Source organism: Leucoraja erinacea, chromosome 30, assembly GCF_028641065.1.
Source record: "Leucoraja erinacea ecotype New England chromosome 30, Leri_hhj_1, whole genome shotgun sequence".
Taxonomy (NCBI): domain Eukaryota; kingdom Metazoa; phylum Chordata; class Chondrichthyes; order Rajiformes; family Rajidae; genus Leucoraja; species Leucoraja erinaceus.
In genome coordinates, this window is record NC_073406.1 from 24,145,592 (window position 1) to 24,158,879 (window position 13,288).

The 13,288-nt window shown below is 49.2% G+C and overlaps 1 protein-coding gene across 2 annotated transcripts in view; it reads left to right on the top strand.

The window, feature by feature from the left end:
• The first annotated feature begins 3,454 nt into the window (after positions 1-3,454).
• acot7 (acyl-CoA thioesterase 7) overlaps positions 3,455-13,288 on the top strand; it is a 406,168-nt gene continuing 396,334 nt past the window's right edge. For both annotated transcript variants that reach the window (XM_055659683.1, XM_055659684.1), the window contains exon 1: positions 3,455-3,625. In XM_055659683.1, coding sequence (XP_055515658.1) covers positions 3,567-3,625 — 59 coding nt within the window. In that variant the 5' untranslated portion in view covers positions 3,455-3,566. The remainder of the gene's footprint in view (positions 3,626-13,288) is intronic.

Below are 13,288 nucleotides of genomic sequence, written 5' to 3' on the forward strand. Positions count from 1 at the left end.
TTTTGAATTCTCAAGGCAGTCTGGATGTTTATTTCTATTTCCGTCACAATGGTCAATTTTGTAATTATCTACAATTAGGTAACTAACTAATTATATGCTTTAATTTCAGGTCATCCAAGTAAGATGTATCATCCCCATATCGCTTGATTCCACTAGCCCCTAGAGCTCTAACTAACTCTCTCTTAAATCCACCCAGTGATTTAGTCTCCACTGCCCTCTGTGGCAGGTAATTCCACAAATTCACAACTCTCTGGGTAAAAACGTTTTTTCTCACCTCAGTCTTAAATGGCCTCCCCTTTATTCTAAGACTGTGGCCCCTGGTTCTGGACTCGCCCAACATTGGGAGCATGTTTCCTGCATCTAGCTTTATCTGATGGGATAAATTACAGGCTTGATTGGCAAAATTTTGTAACATTCCTACACATAGCAGGTAGAGTTGCAGATGCCAATGTTACAAGGAGCTTTGCTTTGATGAGGCAGTGTATTGGGAGATTTCCTGTCCTTATGCCATTATATATGTTAAAAAATATATCTTTATAACAAGGACAGTCTAACATTAGGAGTGACACAGTGGTGCAGCTGGTATACCCGGGGGACCTGGTGGGAAGCACCAAGTACGAAACGGGGTCCTGGCGGGGGACAGGCGGAAGATAGGAATGTTTGGTGAACTTATGTAACTTTGTTGGCCTCAGAAGCGCGGCGACTCTTTGTGTAGGACTTTCATATGAAGAACGATTGGATAGACTCGGCTTGTATTTGCTAGAATTTAGAAGATTGAGGGGGGATCTTATAGAAACTTACAAAATTCTTAAGGGGTTGGACAGGCTAGATGCAGGAAGATTGTTCCCATTGTTGGGGAAGTCCAGAACAGTTTAAGGATAAGGAGGAAATCTTTTAGGATCGAGATGAGGAAAAAAAAATATTACACAGAGAGTGGTGAATCTCTGGAATTCTCTGCCACAGAAGGTAGTTGAGGCCAGTTCATTGGCTATATTTAAGAGGGAGTTAGATGTGGCCCTTGTGGCTAAAGGGATCAGGGGGTATGGAGAGAAGGCAGGTACAGGATACCGAGTTGGATGATCAGCCATGATCATATTGAATGGCGGTGCAGGCTCGAAGGGCCGAATGGCGTACTCCTGCACCTATTTTCTATGTTTCAATGTGCTGCTTTGTGCAGAGGTCTGCTGTATGATTTTACCTGGTTATATGCAAAAAGAAAGCATTTCATTGCACCTCAGTACATGCAACAGTAAAATATAATTGAATTGAATCAGTGAGAGCTGTTGTTACCCCCCCCATTCCTAAATCTGGCCAGCCCTGCTTCCTTTCCTTTACATCCCATCCGATGTCCCCACATTACATTTTCTATATCACTCTCTTCCTTCCTACCATTTTCTGTTCTTCATACCCTTCCCTAGCTACTCCCTTCATTTCTCTCCTCTCCGAACTCTCACACTAACTCATCACTTCCCCACTAACCCGAACTTCTCATCTTTGACCACCTGTCTCCTTCCCCTTCCCCTGAAAGCTCCCACCCCTTTCCTACAGCTCTACCATCTCCCTCCTCGATCTCACCCATCCCTCCTCCAGCAGGGGGTCTGGCACTTGCTTACTCCAACCCATCCCATTCACCTCTCCCATCCCTGATGCTCATCTACCCACAAACATTTCTGATACATTTCTGATTTATTTCCTCTTCAGTCATCTTGCCTCCTCTTACACCTCCCCTCCCCTCCCCTCTCTGTTCACCAAGTCACCCACCCCAAATGTCTCCATCTCTTCTTTACCCATCTTCCATGCACCTCTGTCTTCACCCCATTCTTATCTCCAATCGTACCTGCCCCCTTTTTTCCCACTACCTCTCATTGGTGGTCACTCAAAACGAGTATGACTGGCCTCTATTGGGAGGACGCCTGTGCGTGACTTTGTGGGGAGACTGGTGCGCAGACAGCCACCACACGGTCATTGACAGATCTGGGTCAGGATCCAGTGGCATGGAGTCCAAGACGACCGGGGACCCTTTTCTGCTGCAGCCTTCATCCGCCTTCCCAACCGTTGTGAAGCTCCACTAAAGTCAGCCATCATCCTCCACCTGTTCCAGCGTTGAGGTCTTGGTTGGACTGCTCTTTGTGGACCTCCCCCTCGACCGTACCGCCATGTGTGGCCCTGTCAGGAGCAAAGCTCCAGACGGCATCGCTCTCAGGATCTCAGGTCCACACAAGCTTTTCCACCAAGACAAGGTGATAATCCACGGAGAAGACACTATCTCTACATCGTTCCCAAGTTACAAACCTTCTTGCCCCTCATCCTCATACACTCCTTGCCACATAACCTCACCCCTGCTTCCGCAGCCTGTCCCTCTCAACTAAATCCCCCATCCACTCACCTACCCACATCAGACCTCTGTCACTAATCCCATCCCTCCTCCCCACTCCATGTAAACACCACCCTCCAATACTCTCCCCAACCTATACTCCACCACTTCCACCAACAATTGTTTTCTCCTCTATGCCTCTGCCAAATCTAAGCTTTATAATTCTTACTTCACCCTACTCTTCCCCCCTCAATCAACTCCCTACTCACTTTCTCCAGTACTCGACCTACTCTCCCTCTTTATTACTTAATCCGTTCTTTCCGACAGTCCACTCCTCATGCTTCCCTCTCCCACCACTCTCCCTCACCCCTGCATCCCACTTCTCTTCCCTTTTTACCCCACACCCCACACCTTGCACCCAAACCTCCCTCCTCTGCACCTGCACCCCTCCTGACCATGGACCCAACCCTCCTTACTCAAACCCCAAACTCTCTCCCTCAACCACCCACTGCTCCTGTGCGCAAGCCTCACATCCATCCCCCCCCCAATCTATTCCTCACCCCTCTGACCATTTTCACATCCTATCCTAACCCACTCCATTCCTCCACTACTCTCAATTATCTCACTCCACCCCTCCCTCATCCCTTACCACTATTGCCTCATTTATTCCATCGCTGCTCCCTTTCATTGCCTCCTCTCTGCCCTCCGCTCCCTCCTCATTCACCTCTCATCCTCCCTCAACCCTCCTCCTCTCACTCTTCCCACACTCTTTACTTCCTAGCTTCCCTCCCCGCCTTCCATCCCCATCCATTCCCTCACCCTCCTGTCTATTCCATTCCCTCAGCCCTCGTCCTGGAACTTCTCCTCTCCACTCCCTGTCCATATCCACCCCATCTCATCTCCCCATCCTCCCCCCTTCCCACCACCAACCCACACCCCCCCCTCCCTAACCCCCCCCCCCCCCCCATCCAGCCCCTCCCCCCCTCGAGCCCCTTCCGATCCCTCCCCCAGCCTCTTCCGCAGCCCCTCCCCCACCCCCGCCCCTCCCCCCTCACTCCGAGCCCCACCCCCCTGGTGCACCCCCTCTCCAGCCCTTCCTCCCACCCCAGCTCTTCCTTCGACCTCTCGACCCCACCCCCCCCCACCCTTCACCCCGCCCCCATCCCCAGCCCCGCCCCCAACAGCCACGCGCTGCGTACGGACCGAGCTCCGCTCTGTGATATCTGGCGCGGACGGGACAGGACCAGACGGGATGGAGTGCGCGGTGAGGTCGCGGCACCCGACCGTCAACTGCCCGGTGGCGGTCAGCAGGTGAGAGATGGCGGCCGGGGGAGTGAGGGGGAGAAGCGGGTGGGCACCGAGCACCTGGGGGAAGAGAGGCGGCAGCTCTTGGTGCCGGCCCCGGGGACAATCTGGGACGCCGCGGCCCCGGTCCCGGTCCGTCTCCATCCACGGCCTCAGCGAAATAGAGCAGCTCGGCGAGCGGGCGGCCAGGGGAGAGGGGCCGATTGGCTCTAATCAACGTGTGTGTGGGTGTGTACGCCCTCAGCTCCACCCTCGTCAATCGCTGTCCTCCCCCTTCCGCTTCCCCTCCCCCTCCCTCTCCCCCTCCCTCCCCCCCCTCCCTCTTCCCCTCCCCTCCCCCTCCCTCTTCCCCCCCCCCCTCCCCCCCCCCTCCCCCTCCCTCTTCCCCCTCCCTCTTCCCCCCTCCCTCTTCCCCCTCCCTCTTCCCCTCCCTCTTCCCCCTCCCTCTTCCCCCTCCCCTTTCCCCTCCCCTCCCCCCCCTCCCTCTTCCCCCCCCTCCCCCTCCCCCTCTCCCTCCCTCCCCCCCCCTCTCCCCCCTACCTTCCCCCTCCCCCTCCTCCTTCCCTGACCCCCTCCCTCACCTCCTCCCCTTTCCCTCCCCCCTTCCTCCCTCTCCCCTCCCCCCTTCCCTCCCCCTCCCCCTCCCATCTGCAGCAGAATTGGTAACAATTTAATTTTTTTTACCAGAAAAAATGCACAGATCGTGACTAATGACACATTTCATAAATAATAATGCGAAGACATTAAGGATAGTATTTTGTGTAAGATTATGAATGGTGCAGAGTTTGATCTGGGAAATAGAAACAACACGTAGGGAAAGTAGTGCACGTTGGCTTGTTAAATTAGACTTGCAAACCTTCAGGATACAGAAACCTGCCGAGTTACTCCAGCACTTTGTTTCTTTAAAATCAAAATAAACTTTATTCAGAATAAAACACATACAAAACATGAACTGTGCAAAAATGTTTTCAGATGCTATACCTACATTTATTAGTGCCTTATTTTGTGGTGTTCACAGAAATATCCTAACCTTTGCCACTCGTGGCTCCCTGGGATGATATCAGCTCCCTCATTTGAGGGTCTCGAGCGCATCCTGCCCCCCCCCCAATGTCCAGCAGCAGAAGGACACTAGACTGTGATCCTCCCCCACTGCACCAAGCTTCGGTGCGTCCCTCAACTGCAGTCTGCGGTTGTCTACGCAAGTTTCAAGCATCTGCACTTTGTTCTGTCGACAGATATAGAAAGTATCAAAGCCAGTATTAAGCCACGTACAAGGCATGATTAGTTGTTTGCAGATGACACTAAAGTAGGTGGCATTGTAGATAGCAAAGATAGTTATCAAAAATTGCAGCAAGATTTTGATCAGCTGGACAGGTGGGCTGAGGAATGGTTAATGATGTTTAATGCAGATAAGTGTGAGATGTTGCATTTTGGGATGTCAAACCAGGGCAGGTTCTTCACAGTAAACGTCAGGGCCCGGAGAGTGTTGTTCTGCAGAGGGGTTTAGGAGTGCAGGTACATATAGGTGTCGCAGGTTGGAAAGGGTGGTCAAGAAGCCTTTCAGTACATATCAGTTGGGGTATTGAGTATAGAAATTGGGATGTTATGTTATAGTTGTATATTGGTGAGGCCACACTTAGGGTATTGTGTTCGGTTTTGGTCACCCTGCTATAGGAAGCTGGAAAGAGGGTTACAAAGATTTACGTGGACTGGAGGGCCTGAGCTAAACAGAGGTTGGACAGGCTTGGACTTCATTCTTTGGAGGGCAGGTGATCTAAGTTTTATAAGATCATGTTTTATATACAGCGTAGAAACAGGCCTTTCAGCCCACTGAGTCTACACCGACCAGCGATCGCTGTATCGTAACACTATCCTACACACATAGGGGACAATTTTTTACATATATATGAAACCAATTAACCTACAAACCTGTACGTCTTTGGAGTGTGGATGGAAACCAAAACTCGAGCAGATCACGGGGAGATCACAGGTCATACAGACAAGTACCTGTAGTTAGGTTCTACGCAAAGCCACAGTGCCGCCTATCAGATAGTGTTTTACCCAGGGAATCAAGACCCCGAGGATATAGGTTTGAAGTGAGAGGGGAAAGAATGAATAGAAACCGGAGGTCAATTTTTTCGCAAAGGCATTTTGTGAGCTGCCAGAGGCAGGCAGTATCACAACATTTAAAAGACACTTGGACAAGTACATGGATAGGAAAGATGTTGAGGGATATGCGCAAAACATGGACAGGTGGGATCAGCGTAGATGGGGCATCTCGGTTGGCATGGGAAAGTTGGGCCCAAGAGCATGATTCCGTGATGTTGTCTCTATGACCATCTGGAACTATCAATAAATGTTCTTGTTTTAATATTTGCATTAATATCTGTTGGTTGTAGCTGGTTCATCAAATGATGGCGGGTATGAATGGAGCTTGAACGTACCACAGTGATCTTTAATCTTCTTGTCAGTTTGTCCTGTTTGAATTTTGTAGAGGCTTATTTCTGTCCTGTTGGTGCACAAATCCCAAATTAACCCACTGCACCCTGAAATCAGTGATGGTACCCAAGCCTGGTGGCTCTTTGTGTGGTAGTCACCAATGTGAATCTGCAATCATGCAATACAATCGATCCACTCTTTTAAATCTCTACTCCGACAGCAACATTTCTCCTGTACACTGTGGGCGGCTCGATTACAATCATGTATTGTCTTTCCGCTGACTGGATAGCTTGCATCAAAAGCATTATTGGTGCACGTGACAATAAACTGAACTCAAAACAAACTCAACAGTCTTAAATGCTATCCACGGTTCATGCAGCCAATGTCTCGGAGAAAAAGGAAGCTTCGAATAAGTAGGTTGTGGTGAATAAAGAGACTGATTGTTCCCATCAGCATGGATGAGAGAAGTGATTGCCAATGAGCATTGACAGGAGGCATGTTATCTGGAGCAGGATGCTACACTCCGAGTGACTGTATGAGGAAAAACATTGCCTTTAGTACATCGTATATAAGAATATGGAATAAAGACAGAAAATGATGGAAATATTTGGCAGGTCAGGTGGTATCTGTGGAGAAGGCACCAAAATATATCATTTTGAGATTTTTGAGTTTCATGGAGTTGTACAACCCAGGTATTTGCTCCTCAGCACACGACTAAACATTTGTTTATCCCCATTTATCTGCACCATGTCTGTAGCCTTCTATGCCTCAGATGGACACAAAAAACTGGAGTAACTCAGCGGGTCAGGCAGCATCTCTGGAGTAAAGGAATAGGTGACTTTTTGGGTCGAGAACCTTCTGCAGACTGAGAATTGGGAAAGGGAAACGAGAGATATAGACATAGATATAGATAGATGAGAGATATAGATATGGATGCCCATTTAAATGTCAGACTGAATGTACCAAATATAGTGATTGTATCTCAGTCCACCACCTCCTCTGGTAGCAGGTTCCAACAGCAACCACTCTGCAAAAACAACTTTCTGAAATTGATAACACGAATGATAAAGAAGGTACATGGTCTGCTGCGTTCAGTGGTCGGGGCATTGAGTGCATGAGTCAGGAAATTATGATGCAGCTCTATAAGGCTTTGGTTATGCTGCAAAAGGAGTATTGAGTGCAATTTTGGTCATCCCAATCAGGAAGGATGTGGAGGCTTTAACCATATAACAATTACAGCACGGAAACAGGCCATCTCGGCCCTACAAGTCCATGCCGAACAAATTTTGTTCCCCTTAGTCCCACCTGCCTGCACTCGTACCATAACCCTCCATTCCCTTCTCATCCATATGCCTATCCAATTTATTTTTAAATGATACCAATGAAAATGCCTCCACCACTTCCACTGGGAGCTCATTCCACACCGCCACCACTCTCTGCGTAAAGAAGTTCCCCCTCATATTACTCCTAAACTTCTGTCCCTTAATTCTGAAGTCATGTCCTCTTGTTTGAATCTTCCCTATTCTCAAAGGGAAAAGCTTGTCCACATCAACTCTGTCTATCCCTCTCATCATTTTAAAGACCTCTATCAGGTCCCCCCTTAACCTTCTGCGCTCCAGAGAATAAAGACCTCTTATTCAACTTATTCAACCTATCTCTGGTTTGGAGAGGGTTACCAGCAAAGATCCTATAGCAGAGCAAGATAGGCTACTCCTGCTAAATGCAATGGACTGACGTGTAGTAGCTATGGAGGGGATCATGGGCATTTTTCCATGCCCATTTTAGCAAACTTAGCCTACCTAACCCGACCCGACTCGCACTGTAATCAATGTTGCGAGGCAACAGTTTGTGTGGGTCACATTCATAAATCTGTCAGTTCAAACTTCTTGTCAAGAATAAAATTTGATTCTGGTAATTGTCTTTTTTAATGTTTTTTAAATCATTTCTTTTTAAATGGCTCACAAGCAGTGTTTGAGTTGATTTTGTAGTAACCGGAACTGACCCGACTCGCAGGGTGATTGACAGGGGGGGACTTTTTGTGCGTGATTATAGGGTTAGATTCATAATTCTGTTAGTTCATAATTCTGTTGATTCTTGTTAAAGAATAAAATGTTTATAAACACACATACATGAAAATTATATAAATGTATATAACACACACAATTATATTTCTTCTAATCCAATAATGAACTTTATTTCAGACTAGACAAGGGACATTAAATAAGAAACATTGTAAATAAGAAACATTGTAAACCTCCCTGCAACTTCACACACACTAGGCCTTATCCCCCCGGCACTCTCTCGCCTGCCCCCTTACTACAATGTCCCCCCTCTTATGTGCCCCGGGCCCCCACTCTCTCTCGCCGCTGCCCCGGGCCCCGCACTCTCTCTCCCCGCTGCCCCGGGCCCCGCACTCTCTCTCCCCGCTGCCCCGGGCCCCGCACTCTCTCTCCCCGCTGCCCCGGGCCCCGCACTCTCTCTCCTCGCTGCCCCGGACCCCGCACTCCTTCTCCCCGCACTCTCTCTCCCCGCTGCCCCGGGCCCCGCACTCCTTCTCCCCGCTGCCCCAGACCCCGCACTCCTTCTCCCCGCTGCCCCGGGCCCCGCACTCCTTCTCTCCCCGCTGCCCCGCACTCTCCTTCTCCCCGGTCCCCCGGGCCCCGCCCTCTCTCTCCCCGCTGCCCCGGGCCCCCCTCCCCCACTCCCCGCACTCTCTCTCCCCACTGCCCCGGGCCCCGCACTCTCTCTCCCCGCTGCCCCTGGCCCCGCACTCTCTCTCCCTGCTGCCCCGGGCCCCGCACTCTCTCTCCTCACTGCCCCGGACCCCGCACTCTCTCTCCTCGCTGCCCCGGGCCCCGCACTCCTTCTCCCCGCTGCCCCGGGCCCCGCACTCCTTCTCCCCGCTGCCCCGGGCCCCGCACTCCTTCTCCCCGCTGCCCCGCTGCCCCGCACTCCTCTCTCCCCGCTGCCCGCCTCTCTCTCTCCCCGCTGCCCCCGCACTCTCTCTCCCCCCGCTGCCCCCACACTCTCTCTCCCCGCTGCCCCGGGCCCCGCACTCTCTCTCCCCGCTGCCCCGCACTCTCTCTCCCCGCTGCCCCGGGCCCCGCACTCTCTCTCCCCGCTGCCACGGGCCCCGCACTCTCTCTCCCCGCTGCCCCGGGCCCCGCACTCTCTCTCCCCGCTGCCCCGGGCCCCGCACTCTCTCTCCCCGCTGCCCCGGGCCCCGCACTCTCTCTCCCCGCTGCGGATCCAATCTTTGGCCGGGAGCAAGAATGCGGAGCAAGATGGCGGAGTCAGGTCGCTAAAATGTGTCCTATAATCACCCATGAATCCGCCCATGAGCGGACCTCACGTTTGCGTGACAGTAACCCATCTTGCTCTGCTATAGGATCTTTGGTTACCAGAATGCTGCCTGGGTTAGGGGAATTAGCTACAGGGGAGAGGTTGGACAAACTTGGATTATTTTCTCCGGAACACCAGAAGGTGAAGAGAGACCTGAAAGAAATATATAAAATTATGAGAGGCATAGATAGGGTAGGCAGCCAGATTATTTTTCTTCAGTAAAAATGTCAAAGACTGGAGGGCCTAGCTGTAATGTGAGAGGTGGAACGTTTTAAATGAGATGTGTGGGGCAAGTTTTTTACATAGAATGTTTATCGGGGGTAGTGGTGGAGGCAGATACGTAGTGGCATTTAGGGGTCATTTGGGTTGACCAACATGCCCCATCTACACCTAACTGCGTTTGGCCCATATTCCTCTAAATCAATCCTATCCAATCCATGTATCCATGTCTAAATGTTTCCTAAATGTTGTGATAGTACCTGCCTCAACTATCTCATGGCAGCTTGTCCCATACACCTACTAACATTTGTGTAAAAAAAATTACCCTTCAGGTTCCTATTAAATCTTTTTCCCCTCACCATAAACCTATATCCTCTGGTTCTTTATTCCTCTACTCTGGTATCTATTCCTTTAATGAATGTGTACACCTCCATAAAATTACCCTCATCATCCTGCGATCAAAGGAATAGTGCTATCCTGCTCCATATAGCTGAAGCCCTCGATTCCTGCCAACATCCCGGTAAAATGATTCTGCACCCTTTCCAGCTTAACAACATCTTTTCTATAACAGGGTGAACAAAATTGAGCACCGTACTCTAAATGTGGCCTCACCAATGTCACGTATAACTGTAGCATGACCTCCCAATTACTATATTCACTACCATGACTGATGGCCTTCTTGACCAACTTATCTATATGTGATACCACTTTCAAGGAACTATGTACATGCACTCCTAGCTCCTTCTACTCTACACCCCCCCCCCCCCCCCCCTCCCCAGAGCTCTGTCATTCACTATGTAGGTCCTGCCCTGGTTTGTCTTCCCAAATTGCAACACCTTGCACTTCTCTGTGTTCAACTCCATTAACCATTTCTCAGCCCACATGCCCAACCAATCACGATCCTGCTGTAATTTTTGACAATCATTTTCGCAATCTACAATACCACTCACTTTAGTGTCATCTACTGGCAGATACTCCGCCACTTCAACCTGGACTTCCACTGTTACGCTGACGACACCCCGATCTACCTCGGCACCAAATCCCCCCACACCCCCCCTCCCTCTCCCATATCAACTCCTGTTTGTCAGCTATAAAAATCTGGATGCAACATAATTTCCTCAAACTCAACAGCGATAAGACAAAATTCCTCCTCATAGGCTCCAAAGCCACACTCAGCAAAATCAATAACCCCACTCTCACCATCGACGGCACCACTGTCTCCCCATCTCCCCAGGCCCGCAACATTGGCGTGATCTTTGATTCCACCCACTCCCTTGAGCCTCACATCCGCCATGTCATTAAAACCTCCTTCTTCCATCTCCGCAACATCGCCAAACTCAGACCCTCTCTCACACCTCCCGCTGCTGAAAGACTCATCCATGCCTTCATCTCCTCCCGACTGGACTACTGCAACTCACTTCTCCTTGGCATCAGCTCCACCTACATCAACCGACTCCAACTGGTCCAGTACGCAACCGCCCGACTCATCACCCACACCAAATCCTGGCATCACATCACTCCAGTCCTCAAACAACTTCACTGGCTTCCCATCTCCCACCGGATCAACTACAAAATCCTGATCCTCACCTACAAAGCCCTCCACCATCTGGCCCCCCCATATCTCACTGACCTCCTCTCCCCCTACCAACCCTCACGGTCCCTCAGATCCACATCAGCCGGTCTCCTCGCCAACCACAAGTCCAACCTCCACAGTTTTGGGGACAGATCCTTCTCCAGGGCAGCTCCCAGGCTATGGAACTCCCTCCCCCAACAGATCCGCAATTCCGTGTCCCTCACCATCTTCGAGTCCCGCCTCAAGACCCATCTCTTCACCTCTGCCTATCCTTAGCCCCACGTCCCCCTCCCTTTTTATATGTGCATTAATTGCCTCGTATTGTGTTTTGTATTGAATTCTGTCTTTACTTTGTGTACTAGTCATGTCTCTACTATTTGTTTCATTCCCCTTGCATGTTTTTCCTCTACCTGCTAAATTTTTGTAAGGTGTCCTTGAAACTCTTGAAAGGCGCCCATAAATAAAATATTATTATTATTATTATTATCTACAAATTTAATTATCACTAGACCAACTGGGACACGGGAGGCCTGGTCCACCAATGCAATATTTCACCAATCACCTATCGCCCCAACTGCACAGGGGCTGCTCCTTTGGCCTTATTCAAAATTCAATGTACTGTGACTTTAAAATATTTAAAAAATGCATCCTCCCTCCATGCTGCCAGGAATATACTTGCTGTAAGGAATATTAAAAAAAAGGGATAGCAACATTGTAGCTTGCAATTGCATTTCCTAGTGCTGGCCAAAGATACTAGAGGAGTTCCTCTACAATCTTTGGTGCTGGCAGCCTGGCAGGACTAAGTGTGCTTACTTTGTGCAGGCAAATGAGTTTATCTTGGCATCAGGTTCAGCATGGACATTGTGGGCTTGTGTTATACTGTTCTATTATGTTTCCACCCAAATCCTCCTAATACAGTGCCCAACGTAATGTTTGGGACAAAGACCCATCATTTATTTATTTGCCACTACTCCACAATTTGAAATTTGTAATAGCAAACATCACATGTGGTTAAAATGCACATTGTCAGATTTTATGAAAGGGTAACATTTTGGTTTCACCATGTAAAAATTACAGCGGTGTTTTTGTCCCCCCATTTCAGGGCACCATAATGTTTGGGACACATGGCTTCACAGGCATTTGTAATGTCTCTGGTGTGTTTAATTGTCTCCTTAATGCAGGTATAAGAGAGCTCTCAGCACCTAGTCTGTCCTCCAGTCTTTCCATCACTTTTGTAAACTTTTATTGCTGTTTATCAACATGAGGACCAAAGTTGTGCAAATGAAAGTCAAATAAGTCATTATGAGACTGAAAAACAAGAAAAAAGTGTTAGAGACATCAGCCAAAACCTTAGGCTTAACAAAATCAACTGTTTCGAACATCATTAAGAAGAAGGAGAGCTTACTAATCGCAAAGGGACTGGCAGGTCAAAGAAGACCTCCACAGCTGATGACAGAAGAATTCTCCCTATAACAAAGAAAAATCCCCAAACACCTGTCCGACATGTCAGAAACACTCTTCAGGAGTCAGGTGTGGATTTGTCAATGACTACTGTCCACAGAAGACTTGATGAACAGAAATAAAGAGGCTACACTGCAAGATGCCAACCACTGGTTAGCCGCAAAAATAGGATGGCCAGGTTACAGTTTACCAAGAAAAGAACAACCACAGTTCTGGATAAAGATCTTGTGGACAGATGAGATGAAGATTAACTTGTTTCAGAGTGATGGCAAGTGCAAAGTATAGAGGAAAGAAGGAACTGCCCAAGATCCAAAGCATATCACCTCATCTGTGAAACATGGTGGTGGGGGTTTTATGGCCTGGGCTTGTATGGCTGCTGAAGGTACAGGGTCACTTATCTTCATTGATGATACCATTGCTGATGGTAGTAGCATAATGAATTCTGAAGTGTATAGACACATCCTATCTGCTCAAGGTCAAACAAATACCTCAAAGCTCATTGGCTGACAGTTCATTCTACAGCAAAACAATGATCCCAAACACACTGCTAAAGCAACAAAGGAGTTTTTCAAAGCTAAAAATGGTCAATTCTTGAGTGGCCAAGTCAATCACCTGATCTGAACCCACTTGAGCAT